Source organism: the organism of the source record quoted next, unplaced genomic scaffold (genome assembly GCF_019419815.1).
Source record: "Pyrus x bretschneideri cultivar Hongxiangsu unplaced genomic scaffold, Pyrus_bretschneideri_v1 Contig1, whole genome shotgun sequence".
NCBI classification, from domain to species: domain Eukaryota; kingdom Viridiplantae; phylum Streptophyta; class Magnoliopsida; order Rosales; family Rosaceae; genus Pyrus; species Pyrus x bretschneideri.
The window spans coordinates 2,871,158-2,898,374 of NW_025999390.1; the positions used below are offsets into that span (position 1 = coordinate 2,871,158).

At 37.1% G+C, this 27,217-nt stretch overlaps 3 protein-coding genes across 3 annotated transcripts; 1 reads left to right on the top strand and 2 right to left on the bottom strand.

Moving 5' to 3' along the window:
• Positions 1-10,510: 10,510 nt before the first annotated feature.
• LOC103952765 (transcription factor MYB114-like) lies at positions 10,511-11,726 on the top strand. The gene is made up of 3 exons (XM_048587056.1): positions 10,511-10,763; positions 10,858-10,987; positions 11,098-11,726. Exons 1-3 carry the CDS (start codon positions 10,628-10,630, stop codon positions 11,429-11,431), a joined length of 600 nt encoding a protein of 199 aa, XP_048443013.1. The 5' UTR covers positions 10,511-10,627; the 3' UTR covers positions 11,432-11,726.
• Positions 11,727-16,490: 4,764 nt separating this feature from the next.
• LOC103952754 (cytochrome P450 72A397-like) lies at positions 16,491-19,911 on the bottom strand. Its single transcript, XM_009364432.2, has 5 exons — positions 19,592-19,911; positions 19,131-19,351; positions 18,723-18,964; positions 18,041-18,407; positions 16,491-17,911 (listed from the first exon to the last, which is right to left on the bottom strand). Exons 1-5 carry the CDS (start codon positions 19,872-19,874, stop codon positions 17,486-17,488), a joined length of 1,539 nt encoding a protein of 512 aa, XP_009362707.2. The 5' UTR covers positions 19,875-19,911; the 3' UTR covers positions 16,491-17,485.
• Positions 19,912-22,646: 2,735 nt separating this feature from the next.
• LOC103952747 (cytochrome P450 72A397) lies at positions 22,647-25,222 on the bottom strand. The gene is made up of 5 exons (XM_009364421.3): positions 24,902-25,222; positions 24,282-24,502; positions 23,885-24,129; positions 23,385-23,751; positions 22,647-23,212 (listed from the first exon to the last, which is right to left on the bottom strand). The coding sequence occupies exons 1-5, from the start codon at positions 25,182-25,184 to the stop codon at positions 22,787-22,789; spliced, it is 1,542 nt and encodes a 513-aa protein (XP_009362696.2). The 5' UTR covers positions 25,185-25,222; the 3' UTR covers positions 22,647-22,786.
• Between the last annotated feature and the right edge of the window lie 1,995 nt (positions 25,223-27,217).

Sequence of the window (27,217 nt, forward strand, 5' to 3'; positions counted from 1 at the left end):
AACTTTCTTTGCGAGCGGGTGGCACATTTCCCTGAACAACTTGCTGCCGACTTAATAGACAATCGCATTGCAATATTAAGCATTGACCAAGATTGCAATATTTTTGAAGAAATAGGAACTGCAAATCACAAACTAACACATATTCTAAGTGACTGATAAAAAACAACAAAAAAAAGGTTAAAGAATGATACGTGACAAACTGTGATTTTGTTTGTGAGGCGACTACGTCGTCCAAGTTATGTTAATCGCCTATTGGTTTGTGTCCAAATTATTTGGGCAGTTACGGCCCAACGAATCCAATTTTGTGAGAGAAAATTGATACCAACTTTGGCCCAGCAATCAACTTAACGCTCAATTAACGTTCTGGTCCAGAAGAAGAAGGGCTAGTTTCCTCCCTCCAAAATCCAAAAATCAAGAATGTTCTCCCTCCAAATTCTCAAATCTTGCAGATCACTCCAAAGCCACCCCCCGTTCATATCCTCATTGCTTTCTTCAGGTACTCTCTCTCAATGTTCACATTCACTTAATTACTGCCTCAATTCACTTTCCAATGATTCATTTGCAACGTGACTTGCAATCGTAATGTAGTTCACTATTTTATATAAGTTTGTTTGACATTTTTAATCTGCATGTGCTTTGCGAGTTCACCCACTCACCTAATTTGTATTTTTTGCGTCTAATTAGATTACTGCTTTTACTGCAAATGTATCCATCAGTTGTTTTATATTGACTTTGTAACTGGATTTCATATTCGATCTCTAAGAGACAAAGACGTGAGAGTAACGGTAATTGTATTTGTAGTATAGCTAATTTAAACTTAATGGTATTTTTTCGCACATGTTGCACGACACTAATTCATTCCCTTAGGCTAGTGAAACTGAATTGGTGGCATTCCGTTGTTGCACCAGTTGTTTTCGACTTGTCACGTACTTGATCGAGAATGCTGTTGAACTCGAAAAAATTGTTCTCCACCAAGATGTGTTGGGGGTTTAAAAATGCTTCACTACTTGGAGAGGTTTATCTCACAAAGAAAAAATGTAACGCAGCGGAATTGATAGGCAAGAGAAAGAAAGAATTCTCAAAGTATTACACAAGGTTTTTATTCACTCACAAACTTAGTACAAAAGGAAACACTCAAACACTCATAGAAGCTTTGTTGCTTCTTCTTACTTCTTACTTGACACTCTCACTTCTTGCTACTTGCTCTCTCTTGGTTGTTACAAATGGTGTGGATGCCTTCTCCTTTTATAGGCATGGATGGAACCTTGGAGAAGCATGAAAACATTATGCTAGAGATATCTAGATAATTCCACTACCTTCCTAAGCTAGAATTACCTACACTAATCTTGTATGTTGGTGGAATCCTCACCATTCTTCTAGACTCTTCTACCAACTTGAACTTTGCTAGAATTCTCTAGCATGTGCATGGATCTTTCTTTGTGTATGGGCCGGATCAATTATCTTTGGGCCAAGACAAGATTACAATTCAACATCCCCCCTTAATCTTGTCTTGTGACGCCAATTGAAATTCTTAGTCTGACAAAGTCTTCTTGTTTAAGTGGCTTGGTGAATATGTCGGCAACTTGGTCTTGAGACTTCACGTATTCCACTTGCACATCTTTTCTTGCAATGCACTCTCTTAAGAAATGATAACGGGTATCTATATGCTTGCTCCTGTCATGGAATACTGGATTCTTTGCTAGAGCTATTGCAGACTTGTTGTCGACATAGATCTTTGTTGGCTCTTCTTGTCGCATTCTTAATTCTTTCAGCAAGTTTCTCAGCCAGATTGCATGGCAGACACATGAAGTAGCAGCTACATATTCAGCTTCGCAAGTAGAGAGAGTGACAATCGGTTGCTTCTTCGACATCCATGTGAATGCAGTGTCTCCCATGAAGAACACAAATCCAGTAGTGCTTTTTCTATCATCGGAATCTCCTGCCCAATCACTGTCGCTATATCCAGCAAGTTTGTAGTTATCAGAACTTGAATAAAACAAGCCAAAGTTAACAGTACCTTTGAGGTATCGAAGAATTCTTTTGGCCGTTTTCAAATGTGTAGTTGTGGGATTCTCCATGTGGCGACTGATTAATCCGACAGCATAGAGAATATTTGGTCTTGTGCAAGTCAAGTAGCGCAAGCTTCCAACTAGACTTTTGAAAAATGTTGGATCTACGCTTTCTCCTTTGTCATACTTGGTTAGTTTGACTCCGCACTCCATTGGCGTGCTCACGGGCTTGCAGTCGTCCATTTTGAACTTTTTCAGTATCTCCTTTGTGTAGCTTTCTTGGGAGATGAAAATTCCTTCTTCGTTCTGCTTGACTTCAATGCCTAGGTAATATGCCATCAACCCGATGTCGGTCATCTCAAATTCTTTGGTCATCACTCTCTTGAACTCTTCAAACATGCTTGGATTACTCCCGGTGAAGATTAAATCATCCACATATAAGCACACAATCAAAATATCTCCATCTTTGACTTTGACGTAGAGAGCATGTTCATGAGGGCACTTGATGAAGTTGTTTTCCTGAAAGTACTTGTCGATGCGACTATTCCATGCTCGTGGTGCTTGTTTTAACCCATAGAGGGCTTTCTTCAGCTTCAGAACTTTGTCTTCATGCCCTTTGATCTCATAGCCTGACGGTTGCTGAATGTAGACTTCTTCTTCAAGGACTCCATTTAGGAAGGCGGACTTCACATCCATTTGTTGAATCTTCCAACTGTTTTGAGCTGCCAAAGAAATTAGTAATCGTATAGTTTCCAACCGAGCAACAGGTGCGAATACCTCATCATAGTCGATTCCGGCTTTTTGACTATAGCCTTTCGCCACTAGTCTTGCCTTGTATCTTTCGACCTCTCCATTGGCATTTTTCTTTGTCTTGTACACCCACTTGACTCCGATGGCTTTGTGTCATTTCGGAAGAACAGTGAGTTCCCATGTATCATTCTTCTGGATTGCTTCAATTTCTTCATCCATTGCTTTCCTCCACTTAGTATCTTGCACTGCTTCTTGGAAGTCGACTGGTTCACAATCAGCAAAGAGACAGAAAAATGTAGGATTATCAAGTCTTTCAGCTACCTCATAAAGATCTCGTATACTTCTTGTGCGTCGTACTTCTCTTTCATTTAGACTCCCACTTGACAATGCTGATGCTGATGAATTACCATGATTGGTTGATGTTGGTGAAGCAGGTGGAGTAGTGGATTCTTGTTGAACCTCTCTTGCTTGCTCCATCATCCATTGTTCATTATCTTCTTCAAATTGAGGAAAGAGGTGAAGATCACCTGCATGCGGGCCAAAATCCCATTCTCTTTCTTCATCGAACATCACGTCTCGACTGATCACCGTCTTCCCATTGTTTGGATTATACAGCTTATAGCCTTTTGAATTGGTGTCATAGCCGATGAAGATGAACTTCTCACTTTTGTCGTCGAGCTTGGTTCTCCTCTCGTCTGGTACGTGTACATGGGCTATGCTTCCAAAAACTCTTAGATGAGAAATACCTGGTTTTCTTCCACTCCATGCTTCTTGCGGAGTTTTTCCCCACACACTCCTTGTTGGAGACCGATTGGATAGGTAGACAGCACATGCTACAGCTTCTGCCCACAATTCCTTAGGCAATTTCTTGCTTTTGAGCATGCTTCGAGCCATGTCGAGGATGGTTCGATTTTTTCTTTCCGCCACTCCATTTTGTTGAGGGGATCTTGGAACTGTCAAAGGTCGACGAATTCCATTTGCTTCACAAAACTCTTGAAATTCCTTCAAAGTGAATTCTCCTCCTCGATCAGATCTCATGGCTTTGATCTTGCAACCACTCTTCTTTTCTACAGCGGCTTTGAACTTCTTGAATGCTCCAAAGACTTCTGATTTATGCTTCAAGAAATACACCCAGGTTTTTCTTGAAAAATCATCAATGAAGAGAAGGAAATAATTATTTTTACCCAAAGAGCTTGGTTTTATTAGACCGCACACATCGGTGTGAATGAGCTCGAGTGGCTTCTGGGCTCTTGTGGTCGACTCCTTTGGAAAGCTTTTCCTGAACTGTTTCTCAAGTAAACATCCTTCACAAACTTGATCAGGGTGGCTGATGCACGGTAAGCCTCGCACCATCTCCTTCTTGGATAATAACTCCAATCCCCCAAAGTTAAGATGCCCAAAACGAAGATGCCAAAGCCAAGATATGTCTTTGTAACATATCTTGAGACACTTTGCAACATCGTTTTGAATGTTCATGGGAAACATCCTATTCTTTGACATTTTCGCCTTGGCAATTAATCTTCCTTTGTCATCTCTAAGAAAAAGGATATAATTTTTCGTATGAAAATCATAACCTTTTTCTAAGAGTTGACCCAAACTCAAAATGTTGCTTTTCATATTGGGCACGTAGTAGACATTTGAAATTAATTGGTGACCGCCATTTTCCAAGGGAATAAGGATGTTACCTTTTCCTTTTACGGGTATTTTGGATTCATCTCCAAAAGAAACGTTGCCACTCACTGATTCATTGAGCTCTACGAAGATGCTTCTTCTTCCGCACATGTGGTTGCTAGCGCCGGTGTCAAGGTACCATGTATAGTCTTGGTCTCCATCATTGTTCTTGCATGCTAGTAGCATAATACCATTCTCTTCTTTCTCTTCTTTCACATAATTGACCTTCTCATCAAGTCTGCTGTTTGGAGCTCTACATTCCCAAGCATAATGCCCAAACTTTTGACAATTATAGCATTGAACTTGAGATTTTTCATACCTTGAGTTTGAGCGTCCTCTTCCACGACCTTTTGTTGAGCTTTCTCCTCTTTCGTAGTTGCTATGGTTGTTTAAGTTCCAACCACATCCACGCCCATGTCCACGTCCGCGACCTCGACCACGACTTCTTCCGTATTGGCTTCTCTCGTTGTTGAAGCTTTCTTCTTTCTTCTTTGGCTGGATATGTGTCTTGAGGAGCTACTCATCATTCCCTTGCCTCTTCCTATGTTTCTCTTCATATGCTTGTAGCGAACCCATTAATTGCTCTATACTAATTTCTTCCAAGTTTTTAGTTTCTTCAATCGTCACGACAATGTGCTCGAACTTGGGGTCCAACGAGCGTAGTATCTTCTCCATAATTCTAACATCTTCTAACTTTTCTCCGTTTCTTTTTAATTGATTGGAAATGGCTAAGACTCTTGAGAAATAATCAGAGATTGATTCAGACCCTTTCATTTGTAGAGATTCGAACTCACCTCTTAATACTTGAAGACGAACCTTTTTCACTTGTTCGGCTCCTTTGTAAGAGGTTTGAAGCTTCTCCCATGCTTGCTTGGTAGATGTTGCACTCGAGACCTTCTCAAAGCCATTGTCATCTAATGCTTGGTAGATGAGGTAGAGAGCCTTCTTGTCTCTCTTTCTTGAATCTTTCAAACTCTCCTTCTGGGGTTGAGACAGAGTAGCTTCATCTTCTGGCTCAGTGTAGCCTTTCTCCACGATTTCCCAGACATCGTGTGCACCCAAAAGGGCCTTCATTTTGATACTCCAATTGTCGAAGTTGTTGCTGTCGAGCACTGGAACTTGGAAGGCTGCCATAGCATTGCTTGCCATAGCTCTGGTACCACTTTGTTGGGGGTTTAAAAATGCTTCACTACTTGGAGAGGTTTATCTCACAAAGAAAAAATGTAACGCAGCGGAATTGATAGGCAAGAGAAAGAAAGAATTCTCAAAGTATTACACAAGGTTTTTATTCACTCACAAACTTAGTACAAAAGGAAACACTCAAACACTCTTAGAAGCTTTGTTGCTTCTTCTTACTTCTTACTTGACACTCTCACTTCTTGCTACTTGCTCTCTCTTGGTTGTTACAAATGGTGTGGATGCCTTCTCCTTTTATAGGCATGGATGGAACCTTGGAGAAGCATGAAAACATTATGCTAGAGATATCTAGATAATTCCACTACCTTCCTAAGCTAGAATTACCTACACTAATCTTGTATGTTGGTGGAATCCTCACCATTCTTCTAGACTCTTCTACCAACTTGAACTTTGCTAGAATTCTCTAGCATGTGCATGGATCTTTCTTTGTGTATGGGCCGGATCAATTATCTTTGGGCCAAGACAAGATTACAATTCAACAAGATGTACATTTCTGGGACGTTCCCGCACAGAAGAGTATGGAAGAAAAGAAGAGGGAAGATGAGGAAAGAAATCGTGCTACCCAGCAGCTCAAAGCAAAAGTGCCTTCAAGAATTCAATTTGTATACCTTCTCTAAGCAAATTGCTGCTGGTTTGGCTTTCTTGTGCTAAAGGCTTGACAATCAAGGTTGAGATAGCTAGTCAGTTTGTTGAAAACTTGTCTAATTGTCTAACCATCACAGTAGTGACTTGTTCAAAAGAAGACTATTGTATTTTACAATACGACATTCTAAACAGTTATAATCTATTTTGAGGGGGGTTTCGAGCTTAAGTGTGACAGGATAGACACGCTGTCTTGACCGACAACTTGCCAACAACTTTAATCTACAACAATTACTGTTTGTCCCGTCTCAATATCGAGTCTATTCAATTTTAAAGCCTTTTAAATTCTAATATTTCAAATTTCTTAATGAAATTGGGGTCCTTGTGCCAAGAACATGGCCATATAATTGAGAGTTTGCTTTTTCACATGCCCTAAATGATGGCAATTTGTATGGCGCGGGTTTCAACTCTTGGTTTTAGATGTTTGTAAATTCTAGATAAATTAATGGAGCTCTGGTAATTCCCATAAGAACATTGGGTGAAACATCTGGTAATTGCCAATTACTGCGCCACATGCTGATGGGTCAACAGGCTCAATGATGGATTATGACTAACTGTTAAGGATATCATTGCTGCAATTTGCAATGTAATAACATTCTTCTACTAATCATGATTATCAACTCAAAACAACTCAATTAGCATTGATCTTCGAAGTTTGAATTGCTTTTTCTATTTTCATTTCATCGGTGGTGGTTGGTGTTAGAAAGTGATAATCCAATCTAAAAAGTTTGAGGTATTTCTATTTCAACGTTTCAGAGTCAGTTCAAACCGACCACTGCTACTCCACAACTTTTTATTTTGAGTTTCAGAGACACCCTTTTTTATTTGCATTTTGAGGATTTGATTCAAGTGTCCTAACTCAAGACGTCAGAATTTTCAATACTGTTGAACTTAATTATTTGTGCAATGCAATGGATATGGGTTTTTGTACAAAACCCGTAATGCAAGTATTACTAAAACCATTTAATACGAGAAAAATTTAACTTCATTAGGTTTTCGATATGGGATCATAATTCAACATTCTACTACGTTTTAGAGTATAATTCTTTAATTTTATTCAATTGTATGATTTAATTTATAGAGTTATCTTATGAAACAATTCCAGCAGCTATACAATTATTTATTATGTAAACTCCATTCATTAGGATCCAACCGACTATGCTCTTCCAAAACATGTAAATCCACTACTTCTGTTAATTCTAAATAAAGAATGAATAAAAACAGTGCTGCAAATGCTCACTTTTTACCTAATCCTCAATCAAAACCACTATAAACATGTCATCTGTATTCAAATGTGTGTATGGAACTCTCTGCAGGGAGAAAAAAGAGTTGAACCTTTTTGAACTGGGAGAACCAAGGTTTCATTAAAATATTACTGAATTTGCAGACCCAACATAACCAATCCTAAAGTTCATGGTTAATTCCTAACAGTAGAGGCCATTGCAGGAAATCATGCGTCCACATGGCTTTTAAATTTTTGGAGACAGTTTTGTCAGTAAGTTTTGAGTGTCAACACCATTACGTGGATTACTTATTCGCTCATATTATAATATGTGCATGATTTTTTGAAGAAAATTGAGATTTCACCATAAAACTAATTGGTTATGAGGAGTAGCCCAACCTCTTATAATAAGTCCATGCAAAGTCCCTCCTCCCATCAATGTGAAACTCATTCTCAACATGACCCCTCACGTGTGGCGAATTTTCGAGCTTAACACGTGGACAACACAACGGGATGACATAGAGCACATGTGGCCGTTTGGCTTCACACATTAAACAACCTGCTCTGATACCATGAAGAAAGTTGAGGTTTCACTATAAAACCAATTGGCAATATGAGAAGTAGTTCAATCTCTTATAAGCCCATGCAAGGTCCCTCCTCCTATTAATGTGAGACTCATTCTCAATATTTTTAACACTAAAATATAAATTAAGCGACAATCTGTTTCATAACATGAAAATTAAATTTCTCTTTCAGTAAATGTTTAAAAACATGAGAGATTATTATTATAAAAGTTACAACTGAGGATGTATGCTCTCTCTCCATCTAACTTGACATGTCATAAAACGAGTGAGATGGAGAAAAGGCCATATCACTGGTTATGAATACCCTATGAATTTATGCCATATATATATATATATATATATATATATATGTCCTGGAGTCGACTCCCAATCTATACGAGCATGGCAGGTTTTAAGTGGGTTTCCGATGAGTGAGATAGAAAAAGAATATATCACGGATTATATGTAATATTTCATTTCATCTTAAACAGTTAGCTCTTGCCAAGTCGGCTGAAGTTCCAAATGATACCCTATGATTGCTGGAATTGGCCCCAATCTATACGTGCATGGCAGTTTATTCCAAGTGGGTTCCCTGACTTCATCAGCCATCCAAGAATATATAGAGTCCAAAAAAATGAATACCACGTCATATATGTAAAAAAAATTAAAGGTCATGCACAAAAAATCTCTAGTCTAAATACAGTTACATCTTTTTTCAAGTTGGCTGAAGTTCCGAAAGGATACCCTATGATTTCATGCAACATGATGCGCTGGAGTTGGCCCCAATCTATGTGTGCATGGCAGGGTTCCAAGTGGGTTCTCTGACTCCTTCAGTCATCAAAGAAGATGGGGTAGCTGGGGTCTGTGGTTTAGTTGTAGAAGATAGAGTTCATGGCCCCTTTTTTTTTTTGCAGGTTTTTATAAAATGTTCTTTTATGTTTCAAAATATTTTATATTACTAAATTTATAGCTGTTAAATAAAAAAATCCTTTTATTTTTCGAATAGTATTACGTGGGTTAGCGAGTATTACAACTACTTAAATAAATTTTTTAATGTGTTAAGAACACGGTATAGTACATCAATTGTCATAATACAATTTTTTTTAAGTTTCCAACAAATTGTATTATTATACTTAGTGTACTGGACCGTGTTCTCTATATATTGAAAAATCTCTCCACCACTTAAGGGTGGTGAGTAAAAATACACCTCATGACAAAAATTTATCACCATGATGAATTAGGCAAACAAAGTAGATAAAATTATATATATATTCATCTACAACAATTACCATTATCTATTGGTTTTGTCATCTTCCTCCAAAAAAAATATTTACTATAGAAAGAGATGTTCGACCCCATTTGCCTACTCATAGTATGGTAGATAACATTGTTTACTTTAAGATGGTAAGCAAAATTTACAAACTTAATTATCTATACCATTAAAATTAACTTTTGCCTATATAATTCTTCAAAATAAATTTGCTTACTCAAATACCTTACCCTTAGCTAACTGTCAAAAATCTCGCGGTATATACTTAAAAATCAAATTTTTTTTAAATTTTTTTTTTTTTTTATGCCCTAGAATGTAGACAAACAAAAACAGAATAAAAAGGCATGATTAGGCACAGAATTTGGTGCCATGAAAAACATATTTGGGCCATGTGGGTTGGAACTTGTAAGGACATGACATATGGGACATCATACTATTTCTGAGAAAAATAAAAGAATCCAACCAATCACTGCAAGGGTATGAGTCCTCCCACTTTAGGGTTTGTACTTTATTATTCTCTTCTCTGATTATAACCTAATTTTTTATCATGCATTTGACTGTTTGTTTTGATCACTAAATTGACTCGCTTGTTGTCCTGATTAAGTTTGAAACCCTAATTCCCCTTTCAATACTGTCATCATTCCTTTGTCGTGGCCCACTTGGATCACATGCATAGTGTTTGTATATTGCAGTGCCTCACTCAGTGACAGTTGCCTCCAACCATGTCATCGTATTATCTTAACTATGCTAAAACCCTATGCATCTTCTTAATCATGCATGATTGTACAATTTGGGCCGTTTGATCAGAAAAATTCTTATTTATTTTAATTGTCATGGGTACGAGAAGATTGTCACTGTAGCAACATTACAAATTAATGAAAGAAAACTAAACATTTAGCATCAATAAGAAGTTTTGGAATACGTTATAATAATATTCGTATTGTATATATGTTTCTTCTAACATAAAATAAAATTTGTGTATGATTTTCTGATTATGACAACTATTAGATTAAATCAAAATACAGGAATCTCTATGATGATGCGGTTGGCTCTCACACACAAATTTTCTCCTTCAATCATTTATCCACGTCGACATCGTGGGAAAGATATGTACTGTCTTACTACAGTCCTACTCTCGAGTCTCCACAAGTATAAATACAAGGGTAGCTGGTGTTGAAATCTTCCAAGGAAAGGTAGCTAAGAAAAAGAGGAAAAACCAACCTAAATATACCTCCAAAAACTCAGTATATACTTTCACCTCTCTTAATTTGTAGGCCTCAAATCATCTCACATAAGTGTGTCAATGGTTCCAGTTAGCAGTCGAAGTTCTAAGAAAGAAGTAAACAGAGGCTCCTGGACGGCAGAGGAGGACCAAAAACTTGCTCAAGTTATAGAAATCCACGGTCCGAGGCGTTGGAAGTCCATTGCAACTAAAGCAGGTTTTCGCATATTTAACGCCCATTTGATAACCATTTCATGTTTAATTTTTCTTATAGGCGTAGAAGGCTTAAAATGTCATTTTCTTTTTTTCAGGTCTTAAGCGATGTGGGAAGAGCTGCAGGTTACGATGGATGAACTATCTTAGACCTAATATTAAGAGAGGCAATATTTCAGACCAAGAAGAAGACTTAATTCTTAGGCTTCATAAGCTTCTGGGAAACAGGTAAGAGTGCGGCGCATTGCCCTGACTAGCGGACTTAACTTACATTTACAATGTTCTTGTGTTTGTTAAACATTTAGTTACAGTTTTACTTGGCTTGCTTATGAATATAGGTGGTCGTTGATTGCCGGAAGACTACCTGGTCGAACAGATAACGAGATCAAGAACTACTGGAACTCTCATTTGAGCAAAAAGATGAAGCAAAACAGAGCAGTTTCAAAGACAGTGCAAGGGTCCACAGAGCAAAAGAATATCAAAGCAATGGACGTGAATGCTTTAACAATTGAAAGACAAGACGCCTTCAAACATGAGGAGAACTTCAACTTCGGTTTCAATGGCGACGAATTCTTCAACTGCTCGAGCAGCGAACAAGGGCCTCTGAATTTGGAGTGGATGAATACATTCCTTGAAATGGATGAGAGTTGGTTTACTTTGCATGAAATTTAAGCAATGTTTTTATTTTTATTTATTATTTTATTTGAGAATTGTTATTAGTACTCCAAAAATCTCATTCTACACTCCAAATTTTCTATATTTGGAAACAAAAATACACTTGTGAGGAGTGTAGAATGAGATTTTTGGAGTGCCAGTAATACTTTCCTTTTATTTTTTGTGTTCATGATAGTTGTTAGGGATGCATTTGTGAGGCCCTTTTTGCTAATTTTAGGAAAATCCCACTTCATGTTTGATCCTTTTGTATGTATTTTCAATTGAGGTTTATTTTCCTTGAATTAACAAATCATGTTTCGGTGTTACAATCCTTTATATATTATGCAGATATTTTAGCATTTTTTCGTCTGTGTGAGTGATTGAATCTAAGAAATCTTTTAGAGCAGAAAGTTGTGACAATCCGTTCCAAATTTTACGTTTTTATTTTATTTTAAAAGCGTGAATTTACGAAATTGCCCTAGAGGTAAGGACTTTGACTTCCGTTGACCATCGACTTGAGAGATGTGGGACTTATTCTTTTAGCATATCCTCGTAGTACTCATTGGTACGAACGTATAGGCGAAAGCCGTTTGCGAGTCCGGATTATAACGGTATAGTTACGGACGTTCGAAATTGGTTATTCAAGGTTTAGTGTTTATTTAAATTAAATCCCCACTTTGTGGGGGAAGCCCAATCAGAAATGGAGGGAGGAAAGAAAAGAAAAAAAAAAAAGAAGAAAGGAAGTGGTTCCCGTCCACCCGCACCCACCGCGGGTCCATTTTCCAAGGCCGATTCTGGCCAACTCCAGTGGAGTTTTTCGATGCCACCACCACCATCTTGAAGCTCTCATTCCCCTCTACAAAACCCACCCAAGAACCACCTTGATTAACCATGGTATGGGGCGGTTTGAGGCCACGAAAGTTGACGAAAATCAATGGTGCTCCGGCCACCCTTTTCGATTTTCCGGCAAATCGGCAAAGCGATGGCCGATGCCACCACTTGGGCTTTGTAGCCCATCATCCCAGGAGCAAAACCCAACCAACCTTGACCCCGTTGGACCACCGTAGACGATGAATCGACGTTGAGAAGTTTTAGGCACTCGCCGGCTTTGTAGGAAAATTGACCATCTTCCGTCCACTTTTGGACTTCGTGACAGGTATGAAAGTTGCTCCACTCACTGAGATATTCATTTCTGTGAAGTTTGAGAATTTTTGGAAATAGTTGGATTTTCCGGCGAGTCGGGACGGCCGACCGCCACCCACGGCGGTGGGTGCGGCGGCGTGTGGCCAGTAGGGCCGCCAATGCTATTTTTAGGCTATGTCAAATGTCTTGAATTCAATTTTGTCATTTGAATGACGTAGGTTGATAGTTGGAACCTAAATTCGTTACGATACGTTACTTGATAAAAATGTAAATCGATGATCCGACCGTTGGATCGTCACCAAAATTGGATACATTATAATACGTAATATTTAAAGATCATAGGAATTTATGGATCGGGAATCCGACTTACGGATCTTCCTGAATTGGATTTGTAAGTTAGTAAAATAAATGTTCACGGCCACTTGTTTTAGGCAATTGGCGGAGATCTGACCGTTGGATCGTAATGAAATTTTAATATGTTATTCTAGAAACATATTGTGGATCGTTGGGAGTTGCGGATTAGAAATCTGATATGCGGATCTTCCGGGTCAAGTTATACAGGGTTGTAAACGATCGATGGTTGACTTGTGGTCAATGGGTCTCAAACTATTTTAGAATGTCATTGAGGTTGTGTTTTATGTGAATTACTTATTCTTCGGATAAGAGTTCTGAGATGTGATTTGATAATTGGTCACAGGGACCAATCATTCAGGACGTCTCGATGTGTGTGCTAGAGAATCATAGCGTGGACTCCAGGTGAGTGGATCTTTTCCTTTTTATCGTACATATTGTTGAGAGTTCTATCGACACTTTTAAATTGATTAGGTATATTACCTTCGTATAATTATTGTGAATGCTTGAAGTACCTATATGAACTACGAATGGCTTGATCCCCGTCTAGGGTACGTAGGCAGTCTAACAAGACGTTAGATGCAGCCATAAAATATTTGAGACAAAATCTTTACTTGGGAAATTGAGTAATGCGAAGGAAATTGGTAAAGGCAAGTTTTAGTTTTATGAATTAGTTTGTTAAATTAGTGTTAATTGGGTTGTCATGGATAATTATCCCTGAAAATAATTAGTTTGGGAGTAGGGTGTTATTGATTGTACACTTCTCACTGTATTGTTTATAATTGAAAATGCTACGACATGGTTGAGTATTAGATTGCATCATGGTATATCCATATGTATATTACTTGCATATAATTATTGGGAATGCTTTCAAGTGCAAAGGTGAACTCAAGACACCCAGGTAAGTTTAGGTGAGTTTATGGTATTAGTTGAATCGATAGAGTTATAGCATGACTACAGTTATGTGTTAGGCAACTTCGATACTGTCGTACTGGTTGCCATGAGTTCCACATGTTATATTGAGATGCATTGAGAGCTCATAAACCTGCACCCCGGTGTTAGTGCTCCCGCCCGTGCCCAGGGCACAGTCCTTCACGTGATGTTCACCTCCCGCACCTTACGCTCACCTTGGATTCAAGGTAGGTGCACAGTCCTGTCGTATAGACCACTTTAGGTGGTTCCGACTCGTAGGTGACCCGCGATTATTCGCCCAGTCTTCACGTGATCGTAGCACTTGAGCGTATTTATTTACACCCAGTCCTGTCGTACAGACCACTTTAGGTGGTTCCGACTCGTGTGCAGGTATACTTATTGAGCTATTGGCTAGCTAGGATTGATGAGATATGGATAAGTCGTACAGGTCACTATAGGTGACTCCGACTTATATGCTAGCCAGGATTAATGAGATATGGATAAGTCGTACAGGTCACTATAGGTGACTCCGACTTATATGCTAGCCATGATTGATGAGATATGGATAAGTTGTACATGTCATTTTAGATGACTCTGACTGATATATCACTTTGTATTGATTTAGTTCATTTGGCCTACTTATTAATGTATGGTGGAGTTGATGGCAAACCGTGGTTTTGGTCATTTCTGAGTATGGTTTGGATATATGTATATATGTTGTACTGCCTTATGGAAAACGATACGGGTTTTACATTTAGGGGCATTACTTTTAGAGAGGTAATTCAAAGGAATATTTGTGAAAAACATGTTCATTTAAGCAACATCAATAGCATGCAATTAACAATTAAAGGCGGAATCATGCTTGTATGCACTTAAAAACAAAACATTTACCCATGAAATTCAAAGCCTGTAGATAGGTGGAACCAAGACTCAACTCAAACAAAGTGAGTTGAGAAATCAATACCTTTGTAGATTCCTCTTTGCATAAGCAAAGGCTAATCACCCAAAGAGAGGGCCTTCATTCCTTGCATCTTAGATCCATGGATTTGGATGGATGAAAAGGTTTCTCCAAGTTCCCAAAATTAAGAACCTCTAATGATTCATCACCAAGGCATAATGAAGAAGAAATGAGTGACCTTGGAGGAGTTTGATTGCTAGATGATCCCTCCAAGGTGGCCGAAATTCTTGAGAGAAATGAGAGCTTGTGTTCTCATCCTTTCCCCAAAAATAACCCTTAGTAAATTTTAGGCTATAAAGTCCTTTATATAGTCCCTTCAAATAAGGACCAAAAGCCCTATTCTTTTACACATGGCCGGCCTATAGGTTTATTGGGCTTTCAAGCCCTTTGTTTATTCAAGTTGTCATACAACTTGAGTTAATGGGCTTGACATTCAAATCCCATTGGGCCTTGCGGCCCAAAACTAACCCGAGGTCTTTAACGAACTTATTCGTTTGATTAATTAACATATTAATTAATCCTAGCCTTAGATAAATAATTAAACCATTTAATTATTCTTACTCATCTCCGTTGTTTCTTCAAACTCTACCTTACTCGGTGAACGATCCATTAGGTTCCTTTTAGCGAGGCAGTGGGCGATTAAAACTCTTTCTAATCGATTGTGAATTGAAACTTACTTTCAATTCTCCCGTTAGTGATAATACACTTTTAGGGCTTCCACAAACCATGGTTGACGCCTAGCAGCATGTCATGGTTACCCAAGCTAATCAGAAGAGGTAGAGAACCTATTCAGTTTTAGGATTACAAATGCAATACGGTCTTTCTCTAATACAATACTCTTGACCACATTGTTTGGTTTGATAGTTTATTCATGTCTACTATCCAATGTGAGTCTTGTGCTTATATGATTACCTTGAATGTGATTTGGAACACATTCCCAAATCTCATTCATACTTTGGCCAAAGATTCAAAATCATATCATAGAGTATTCTCCCTCAAACAGTTTGAAGGTTAAAGATCCCTTGTTGCGCATTCACTTGCCTCCATGGCTAAGTGGCTTAACCCCAACGATGCCATGGACACCCTCATGATGGAGTGACTTTGACATAATCAAAGATTAAGGACCTAACCACAAGACAACTGTGATGCCTCAGGTCAAAAGACTAATTTGCATTATCCCAACCATGAGTTCTCATGTGACATGAATATGAGAACTCTTCGTTGATCGTGTTCAGTGAACTCATTCTCTATTGAGCACCTACGTACTTGTCTTGATGTCACACACACCAATAACTCGAGACTAGTCACTCTCCCTGAGAGAAGACATAGCACGTACTGATCTTAACGGACTGTCAATGCCCAATTGACAATCCTATGATCAGGAACGTTTAGGATGTGTCAACGAAAGAATGGTCTCATGAATCTAACTTCTTTAGATCGCATTCTTCCAATCACATATTCCTTGGACTTATCGTTTAAACATATAACATTTATATGAGACGGCTCAAACAATAATGTTTGCCCTTAATATTAAACTAGATTAGTTTAACATGTGAAATGTCCATAAAGTATCATCATATGATTGGTTTTAGGGCACATTTCCAACAGTAATAACTTTGGGAAGCTTGGTTTTATTACTTACTCACACCTTCTGTTTGGTGCCCTCCAGGTTTTAGCTGCTGAGTTTGCATCGACAAGAATCTGTGGCGAATCTTAGTATTGATGGATATTTCTAAGGGTATGATTCTTACCCACACTACTGTACCTTACTTATGCTCTGACATCGCGTGTGAAATGAGTTCGCTCCCACTCGTAGCGCACTCTGATACTTAGACACTTCTAGATTCAAATGTATTCACTTTTTATACACTATCACATTTTATGGCTTCGTCACCTTCCAGGTGTCGGCCAGCACAGCTCGATTCAGAGTTCAAGTGGACTTTCTGGGTTGGGGTGTGTCAAAAGTGGTTGATTTATCGAGTTTGGTCAGATTTATTCTTTTAATTTTATTGGGTTGCAAAACCAAAACTCAAGATAGGTTTTTGGAAAAAGTGAAATAACTTTCACTGTTTCAAACATCTTGAAAGGTAATAAGATGAGTAAAAGCTGCATAAAATGTCGGCTACATCTTCCTTGCAGAAATTCTTGGATCACTCATATGGTCAAGACACACAAGAGCCAAAGGTTACACTCTTCTTGTGTTAGTCTTGAATGCACGGGTGACATGACATGAGCTGCTCTACAAAGGATCTTTCATCACACTGAGACTTGCTATAACTTCATATCATAGACCTTATTCACATTATTTAATTGATCAATCCGGTAAAAGAGAAGTGACTTTCGTGCTTTTAATTTCTTTCATACACTTCTTCTAGAGACTTAAAATTTAAAAAATCAAAAGGGAATTAAAGGATAAAAACAATGAAATGAGTGCAGAGTAAGAAAATAAGGTTACAATCACGATAACTAACATAATTTTAAACTTAATTTGAAACTAGTTTTATTATAAGAAATCGCAGCGATTTTGAATATTTTACAATCATTTTTGCATACGATATTAAATATTAAATATTTTACAATCGGCACTCAGTTAAATATTTTAACCATCTACACTCGATATTAAATATTTTACAATCTTTTGTGCACTCAAATTACTTGAAGATTCAACGTTTAGTCGAATCTACTTATTGGGCAACAATTTCAGCATCTTATATCCTGTGCAGTATGATTGGGGCTCCATGTTTTGGCTTTACGGAAATCGAGATAACAGGAGCATGAGTGTAAGAAGGTGAGAGCTCAAGTGAAAAATGCTGAAGAATCATCGCCAGAGCTACCTTTCCTTCTAACATAGCAAAAGTTTGCCCTAGACATAATCTAGGCCCCCACCCAAATGAGAAAAATGCAGTTTGATCCTTGGATGCCTTCACAACTCCTTCGGAAAATCTTTCTGGGTTGAACTCCTCAACATCTTCACCCCAATATTTTGGATCGTGATGTAGAAAAAGAATCGGAAACACGAAATCAACCCCAGCTGGGATGGAAAGGCCTCCTACATTTGTTTTCTGGTGGGTGTGCCTAAATAGAAGAACTAGAGATGGATATAGCCTCAAAACTTCGGTCAATATCATCGACACCTGCAAAAAAAATTAAAATATGAGTAACGAAGTAAGACATTTATTGAGCACATTGTGAATCGCCTTTGTAAGAGATATGAGTTGCAAATAATTAGTAAATGTAGCATTACTCGTGCAGAGAAAACTTACGATTTTGAGGTGTTTTATGCCATCTAAATCAGGTGTTTTCTTTCCAAACACACGGAGGACTTCTTCTCTTGCCTTTTCTTGCCAGTTTGGATGCATGCATAATAGAATCATCGTCCAAGTCAACAAGGTGGCTATGCTTTCTTGGCCAGCAAAGTAGAATGATTTGCATTCCTCTATGACATCATCAATTGTCATGCTATTTTCCTCTTGTGCTTTGCATTGTAACAGTAAACCCAACAAATCATTATTTGCACCCACTTCACCATTTTCCATGGCTTGCTCTTTCTTCCTGATTGTAGCTCTTAATATTGCTTTGATTTCATTGTCCACCTTATACCTCAACCTGTTCTTTTTGGTGGGTATGAATCTGCACAGAGAACAGAAAACTAGCTGCTTTATAACAAAATCCACATCCGCTCTTCTTTACTAAACACAAAAATAAAGCGAAAGAAAAATAAAACACTACTAAAAATACCATCCATAAACCCCAAACCATGTTTGATGTTTGACATAAAAACTTAAAATTGCTTTGAGGTTGTACAAGTATTTTCTAGAGAAGCATTTGTACGTCCTTATTCAGAAAGCACCTTCAAGTGTCTTTTTTGAGAAAGCACTTGACCTCTTGATAAAAATTTCTGCATATTTATAATAAAAACATTACTAGCAAAAATGTCAATCAAACCTGAAACCTGGGAAATAGAAACCATAATAGGCTTCACGCATTAAAGCGGCTTGCTTTTTCTGAAGCTCAAATAGCTTCCCATCTTCAAAGCTGCTTCCAAAGGCCGTTAGAGCTATAACTTCACTAATCAATTTTTGAAATTCTGGTGCCACATCTACTTCCCTTGATCCTTCAACACCAATTAATTTTTCCCATCGATCGATCATGTCAGAACAACCGGTTACAAATGAAGCCTCCATACCCTGTCACAGTTTCTATAACAATCAGAATGTAGAAATAAAATTTCACATATGACTTTATAAGGGCAGTTTCTTAACATTTTTAGCTTTCATTTTTCAAAAACAAAAAACTTAACTTTAATAAAAATTAAAAAAATGAAAAACAACATAATTATGCTTTAGATTTTACCATTAATTTCTCAAGGTGGAAAGCAGGATTGACGATCCTTCTGCGTTTGGTCCATTGCTCTCCTTCCAAGGTTGCGACGCCCAATTGCAGAAGTTTCACAAGTGGATTCAGTGGTGGCATTATGAAATGCCCATTTTTGTTTATTAATATATCCTTGATTAGCTCTGGGTCTGTTACTATCAGCCTTGGCCTTGTTTCCATCCACCCCAAACTCACTTTTCCTAAACCAATTAAAATATATGGGATCACACAGTATGTATAAAGTTTGTTTGGAAAGTGAGTTTCACGAAACACTTTCCAAGTTTTTTTTTTTTTTAACAAACGATAGTATCTATAATAATGAGGGGTGAGGGAGTGAGCTAAGCCTTACAATGAGTTTGCCTTAATAATGTAATTTAACTGCATCTTTAGTTACAAGAAAAAAAAACTTACGATCATAAGCATAAATTTTTACGAATTACCATATTTTTGAATCATTTGATGAAAATATGGGAGGACACGTGGAGCAATCTGGTGGTTGAGTGACATGGGTTTGGACCATGCTTCTCTGCTGGACGTGCTCATCTCTTTCATGTCATCACGGAAAAGCTTGTAAGATCTGCCTCTGATGCCTTGCTTTCTCAACTGATTCTCTAAGCTTCTGGGTCTTACCCAATAGACATGAACAACTCTCAGAACCAAATACAGAATTACAGAAACCAAAGAAAATACCAACATTTTGATCAATAAGAAGTAACCTTCCATCTTTGTTTTCCCGCTATTGCTAGCTGGTTGAAGGAACTGAAACCAACTTGTGATGAATTTATAGGTCCAGCACAAGTGGTACTAAAAAATTTATAGGTCCAGCACAACTTGTGATGAATTTATTGGCTGAATTGCATTGATAATCCCTTGACGTTAGATTACATATTAATTATAGTCCCTTAATGTGACACACCCCGACCGAAATCAAGGCGTGCTGCCCATCACCTGAGTCTAACCTGAAAGCAGCTCAGGATCGACAAAAGAGTCTAGCAAACAAGTATGCCACTGATCGGGTGTGTCATAATGTGTCCTTAATTCAAATTAATTAATATGTATATCGAATGCCTCCCATTAGAGATTTGAGTTTATTAACATACACATTTGAATTTATTTTTTGACCCAAAAAAGTCTTTTTATTTTATTAAATTTACTTGACATTCTTTAAATTGGAAAACTCAATTAATGTATCTAAATCTATGTACCGATATGTATTATATTAAATTAATGTACCTAAATGTTTGTATTGAAATATATGCACCAAAATGTATTAATTGAATTAATGTACCTAAATGTATGTACTGAAATGGATATAATATAATATATTAAATAAATTAATGTACCTAAATAAAGAAGACAAAATAGATCGAAATATAAATAATAAATTAAAATTAGAAGAAAAAAAAAAGTGAAATAATTAAAACATCAATATATAATTAATAAATAAGGTGATTAATGTATCAAGGGACTAAAATTAGATTTTGATCTTACTTATGTTTTTAGTCTACAACTCATCTTTGCTAAGGATTAGAATGAAGATTCATATTTTTTATTCATTAATACAAATTTTAAACATAAAATTTAAATTATAATAAATGCTTTAAACCAATAAAAAGCACTATTAATCAATAATCACTTTTAATAAATGTTTAAATCAATAAAAATTAATATAAAGCATTTAACAATTAATTAAAAATGATTAGAAGCTAGGATCAAATTTGACAGCAATCCTCCTTAATTGCTGCCAATCCATATCATGTCCCATAAGAATTGACATTTCGGTTGGAAAACACTTATTTTGTCTTTTTTTTTTACAGTTATTGCTGATATGAATTTTTTGAAATATAACAAAACAAAACTACAAAGACCAGAATGCAAAACTAGGTAAACGAAAGTGAAAATTCAAACAAGCAGCAAGACTATTGTTGCAATTTGGCCCCCTCAGATATTGCCATATTGGTACAGAAAGTCAGAATAATCCACTTGGTTTTTCTTTTGAGAATTGTTATTAGCACTTTAAAAATCTCAATCTACACTCCTCATAAGTGTATTTTTCTTTCTAATTACAGAAAGTTTAGAATGTCAAATGAGATTTTTGGAATACTAATAACAATTTCCTTTCTTTTTTATTATTTTTTACCCACCTTGTACGGATATATAATATATATGCATGTATTTAGTATTAAACTGACCGACAGCAACAATAATTATGTAACAACAAAAAAATAACTTTGTTATTAACGTAAACAATTATATCCTCCCATCTTGCTTTGTAAATATAACATATATATGAAGTCAACTTAAATGTTTCTTTCAGACGAAAAAAGAAAACTATATTGTTTCACAATTTGAATCATAGCATCATGTAAAATAACATAATGTCAAGCTCACTTTAGAAACTAGTCTTATTATAAGTATAAAGATGTGACAACTTAACCGTAGTAGCTGCTTTATAAAATGTTGAGATATTGAGTCACCTTAAATCGCTTATGTCAGGCACGGACCCATGCACACGATAATTTGGGTTATAATATGAGATTTTTATTTTATTATTTTTAAAATTAGCAAACATAGCCTTTTAAGTTATAAGAATATCTTCACCAGTTAATGGAAGGCAATGACAATTGGAGAGTGAGGGTAACGAAATTGCTTCTCACCACTTACTCTAAACAATAATTGTCTTTGTGCAAGTTCACCCATTTGGAAGGAGAAAGAGTAAGGGCAAGGGCAATGGCGATTACTATTCACGAACATATTGTTTTAATGTTTTCTTCATCTTAACGCCACGTATCATTATTGTCATAGATTTTTGAATTTTGTAAGATTTTTAAAGTGTGAACGTTGTGAGTTTTTGAATATTTTAAACTTGTTTTGGTAATTTCTATGAACTTTTTTCAATTTTTAGAGTTGGATATTCCTAACCGTTGAATTGGACAATTTTTCGAAATCAAAGGCTCACAAAGGGCTACGTGGGCGGGGGAAGTGGCAGGTGCTCTAACGTGGGGAGTTGCAAACGGTTTGGGGAAGTAGCAGCTGCTTTGACGTGGAGAGTGGCAAATAGCTGCTGGGCTTCATGTTGTTTTGTGGTGGGGGGGGCTGTCTGCTGGGCTTCAACTCGGGCGCAAGCCCTTGCAATTGTAGAAGGGGCAACTGCAAAATTGGCAATTGCCTCTCATTTTGTGGATTGCTGGAGGAGTTTTTTTGAGGTGAAGGGTAACTTAACCCAATTGCCCTTGCATTTGGTTGCTGGTGTAGATGCTTTAAGAGCTCAGTCATGTGTAATAGCCCAGCCAAACAATAGAAAAGAGCTTGTCTCACCCTAACCAATTCTAAATCTTAAATCTGTATGTACTAGATGCATTTTGAGGGTAAGGTTCATTTTGTCCCTTCCCGACTAGGTATATTTATTTTCTTTATCAATAAAATTCACTACTATTGTCAAGGGTTTTTTTTTCATTGTACCTAAGGTAAATTTAGCCCAGATGACTTTGAAACTTTGAACCAATCCCTGCATGCTGCCATTGTTATTTAGGTAAAACTATATTGAAGCATGTGAAAAATCACATTTACATGAAGGATCCAACCTTGTAATTTACGTAAGGAAGTCTTATTTATAGGGAACCAGTTTCAGCATCTTAAATTCTGTGAAGTGTAACTGTGGCTCCATGTTGTGGCTGAAGGGTAATGCCCATAACAGGAGCATGAGTGTAAGAAGGTGAGAGCTCAAAAGAAAAATGCTGAAGAATCATAGCTAGAGCCATCTTTGCTTCTATCACAGCAAAAGTTTGCCCTATGCATATTCTAGGGCCCCAACCAAATGGGTAGAATACAACTTGATCCTTTGGTTCCTTTACAACTCCTTCAGCAAATCTCTCGGGGTTGAACTCCTCAACGTCTTCACCCCAACATTTTTTATCATGGTGAAGAAACATAGTCAGCAGCACAAATTCAACCCCAGCTGGGATGGAAATGCCTCCAACATTGGTTTTGATTTGGGTGTGCCTGTATAGAGCAGACACAGGTGAATATAACCTTAGAACTTCCTTTAGTATCATCGACACCTACATACACACAAAAAACCCGATTAACGAATTAGGGTTTAAATTGATATTCACATTCATTAATCACATTGTTAACCACATGTGTTATATTAAAGATGAAGACTTATTTTCTACATTATAGTAACTAGTAAGTAGTTGTGGTATATGTAACATTAAGCAGGAAACGACTTACAATCTTAAGGTGATTTAGAGCATCTAAATCAGGTGTGTTCTTTCCACACACACGTAGGACTTCTTCTCTTGCTTTTTCTTGCCAGTCTGGATGCATAGATAAGACAATCATAGCCCAAGTCAGCCAGTTGGCTGTGGTTTCTTGGCCAGCAAAGTAGAATAGCTTGCACTCCTCTATGACATCCTCAATTGTCATGCTTGTTTGCTCTTGTTCTTTGCATTGTAATAGTAAGCCCAGCAAATCATTTGCACCCTCTTCACCATTTTCCATGGCTGCTTGCTCTTTCTTGCTGATCATACCCCTTAATATTGCTTTGATTTCGTTATCCAAGTTGTACCTCATCCTGTTCTTTTTAGTGGGTATGAATCTGTGCCGAGAGAGAACTAACTAGGTTAACAATGTTCATGAAATTTGAAGACATGCTCTAACAAAGCAAGAACGGAATGCTGCTAACCTAAATAGTCATGTGCAAATAAAAACTACATAATAAAGTATTGTACCTTTTGCCTGGAAAATAGAAATCATAGTAGGCTTCAAGCACTAGAACAGCTTGCTTTTTTTGAAGCTCAAATATTTTCTTCCCCTCTTCGTAGTTGCTTCCAAAGGCTGTTCTAGCTATAACATCACCAGCAAGGTTTTGAAATTCAGGAGCTACATCTAGTTCACATCTTCCTTCATGTCCAACTAAACTTTCCCACCGATTGATCAGACCAAAACAACAGGTTACAAATGCAGGTACCATTCCCTGTATTTTATTTATTTATTTATTTTTATCCAGCAACCAGAAAGTATAAGTTAATCGATTAAGTAGCATAGGTCTCTGACGACTATAATTTGCAGCGAAAGAGGAAGGACTCTTTGTATATAAGTAGCCAATCAGTGATGTAAGATTTTGACCTTTAATTTCTCAAGGTGGAAAGCAGGTTTGATGAGCCTTCTGCGTTTGGCCCATTGCTCTCCTTCCAAGGTTGAGATGCCCATTTGTAGAAGATTGACAAGTGGGTTCAGTGGTGGCTTTGTAATCTGCCCATTCTTTTCGGCTAATATCAACTTGATCAGCTCTGGGTCAGCTATAATCAGCCTTGGCCTTGTTTCAATCCACCCCAAACTCACTTTTCCTAAAGCAAAATTGAAATGTCATTGAACATTGCATAAGTAGAATTTAGAGAAAAATACTTGTAATTTACATGTAATGACTAGTCACTTCTTTTGCAACGAATAACAGTTTGGCACGTGTAAGGACTTTTGTTTTTGTGATTTTTGATGGGTTACATTAAGTTAGAATTTGATTTGCATATAAATAGAAATGACTTTTCACATGTAAGAATCGTAGCAAAATTCAAATCTAAAAATGAGTTACTATTGACTCTACAGAAAGTCACTAAATACGTTCCTCTCTTACAAAAAAATAAAATAAATGAGGAGTGCAAAATGACTCGTTCCATAGTTTAAATTAGAATCGTGCATGAAAATCTCAAATTGGTATGGGCAAAATATGCACATATTATTGTTTATACCATAATTCTGCACCATTTGATGAAAAAATGGGAAGATACGTGGAGCAATCTGGTGGTTGAGGGACATGGGTTTGGCGCATGCTTCCTTGCTGGACATGCTGATCTCTTTCATGTCATCCTGGAAAAGCCTGTAAGTTTTGCCTCTGATCCCTTGCTTTCTCAACTGCTTCTCCAAGCTCTTGGGTCTAAACCAATAGACATGAACAACTCTCAGAACAGAAACGAGAATTACAGAAACCAAAGAAATTACCAACGTTTTGATAAAAATAAGATAATCTTCCATCTTTTTAGTTTTTGTATTGCTAATTGCTGCTGTGAAAGTAAAGCTAGTTGAAGGAACTGAGACAAAGTAGTGAAGAATTTATAGGTCCATCCAGGCATGCAAGTTTGTGTGGTGCTCGAGAACTCACAGGCCCACGTTTTTCTGTACAAAAAGTCAGAAATACGCATGCAGGTATTCGTTTTCAACATTGATGCGCCCACCATTTTATGGAATCATCAATCATGGACAATATTTGTATTAGAGTCGATTTTCTCTTTTTTCTTGACGACCAAGTTTCAACGAATAACAAAAGTTCTTTCGTTTTCAATAGGTGACCCACGTCAGAAAATTAAAGCCGACTTCGAAGACAAGTATTTGAGACACAAGGTTGGGGAATTATATTTCTTTTCGGTCAAGTATGCTTGGCACCCAAGTTGTGTTAACCCTATTTATATGAGTTCTTTGTAATAGTTTAGGTCATTGATGAATTAATGAAATTGAGTTAGATTTCTCTTCTTTTCCTTTTTTTCGGTATTCTTGCAGAACCAACGGATTTATGGATGCTCACATTTTGGCATTCTCCTTGTGATAATCAACAAGATCGAGGAAGGTTGTGCTCGCTTTGATCTAAATATAGTTTCACCCGCTACGTGCTGCATAACTCCCCTTTTTCAATTAATTTGGATGCATACCCATTAATGCAATTAAAGCTTCGACTTTCTGCCTAGTGGCATTACATAATCTTTGTTGCTTCAAGCTTTGACCTGCCCCTTTAAACTTCTTGATATAAGCAGTATTGAGGAAATGAAAATTTAAACACACAATTTTTCAAATGTAAAGAATAAAAGTTCTTAATTACTACGCTGCAAGTACTCTCTTAAACCTATATTTTAACTTGAAATAAAGATGAAGATAGAAGAATGATGAACGACCATGCAATGTGCTTTTTTTTATATAGTTGATTTTTAAACACATGTTTTAGTCTCTTGTATACTCTTCTTTATTCTTAGTTATTGAATTAAATAAATTAAATAAAAAATAACGAACATGATGAAACATGAGTGTGTAACATAAGAGAAGTAGGATGTATTTTATTTTTGGGTTTTTATCACAAATAGTCCCTGAAATTGACCCTCACCATCAAGATAGTATCTGAACTAAAAAATCAATCAATGTAGTCCCTGAAAATAGGTATTACAAATCAATGTGATCATTCCTTCACAATTTTGTTAAATACTCCGTTAAGTGATGATACGACACATAAATACGCCCCACAAGATTTATGAGTTTTATCACAAATGGTCCCTGAAATTGAAAATCAATTAATGTAGTTTTTGAAAATAGGTATCGCAAATCAATAAGATCCTTCCGCCACAATTCTGTAAAAAAAATTTGTTATGTCCTGAAGTGGGTTTAATAATGTTGGGGGACTCTTAGGTCGAGGCGGACTTGGGCTTTGAGAACGTCCAATTGTCTCCTTTAGTGCAAATTCGCAACAAGTCCCGGGATAGCACGAAAAAGATAGCTTGTCTTAGGAAATACCCTAGTAACATCAACAGCTCGAAGATAGCGTGAAAGATCAAGATAATGACTTACTCAAGTGAAGCGTGGTGTGGAAGCTAGAAGATTATCAGGTTACATGAAAGAGAAGGGATTTGCATGGTTGCATGGCATTCTTTCCGGGATAATCTGGACTTTTCTAGGGTGATAGTAAGGTTTTTAATGACTGGGATGTTTAATGCAAAGCTATGGAAATTACTAAGGTTTCATGGATGGTGATGCTTGGGCCTTGGTGTATGCTTTTAGGCTAAATGGAACTTTCTGGGCTTCTTCCTGGGTGATTCTCTCTCACTACGTTTTCTCTATGTCTTTCACTTTGTTAATTTGAATCCCCTTCTAATGGCTTATCTCTCTCCTTATGTAAGTGAAGGTTTCTTCTCTAGGTTTCAAGGGAATATCCCTTTGTGGTTTGGTCTTCCCCTTATTTCTCGCTAGTTATCGTATTATTCCCCTTTTGGTGTAAACTAGTAGCAGTGTTGAGACCTGCATATTGC

What these genes read in the sequence shown, in the direction of transcription:
- LOC103952765 (XM_048587056.1), top strand. Translation starts at nt 10,628, where the DNA reads ATGGTTCCAGTTAGCAGTCGAAGTTCTAAGAAAGAAGTAAACAGAGGC. An exon ending in GTCCATTGCAACTAAAGCAG is followed by an intron (nt 10,764 to 10,857) that starts GTTTTCGCATAT and finishes TCTTTTTTTCAG; the next exon opens with GTCTTAAGCGATGTGGGAAG. An exon ending in CATAAGCTTCTGGGAAACAG is followed by an intron (nt 10,988 to 11,097) that starts GTAAGAGTGCGG and finishes TTATGAATATAG; the next exon opens with GTGGTCGTTGATTGCCGGAA.
- LOC103952754 (XM_009364432.2), bottom strand. Translation starts at nt 19,874, where the DNA reads ATGGAAGGTTACTTCTTATTGATCAAAATGTTGGTATTTTCTTTGGTT. An exon ending in TTCTATTTCCCAGGTTTCAG is followed by an intron (nt 18,408 to 18,722) that starts GTTTGATTGACA and finishes TTCTCTGTGCAG; the next exon opens with ATTCATACCCACCAAAAAGA. An exon ending in GCATAAAACACCTCAAAATC is followed by an intron (nt 17,912 to 18,040) that starts GTAAGTTTTCTC and finishes TTTTTTTTGCAG; the next exon opens with GTGTCGATGATATTGACCGA.
- LOC103952747 (XM_009364421.3), bottom strand. Translation starts at nt 25,184, where the DNA reads ATGGAAGATTATCTTATTTTTATCAAAACGTTGGTAATTTCTTTGGTT. An exon ending in TCAAATGGTGCAGAATTATG is followed by an intron (nt 24,503 to 24,901) that starts GTATAAACAATA and finishes ATTTTGCTTTAG; the next exon opens with GAAAAGTGAGTTTGGGGTGG. An exon ending in TCCACCTTGAGAAATTAAAG is followed by an intron (nt 24,130 to 24,281) that starts GTCAAAATCTTA and finishes AATAAAATACAG; the next exon opens with GGAATGGTACCTGCATTTGT.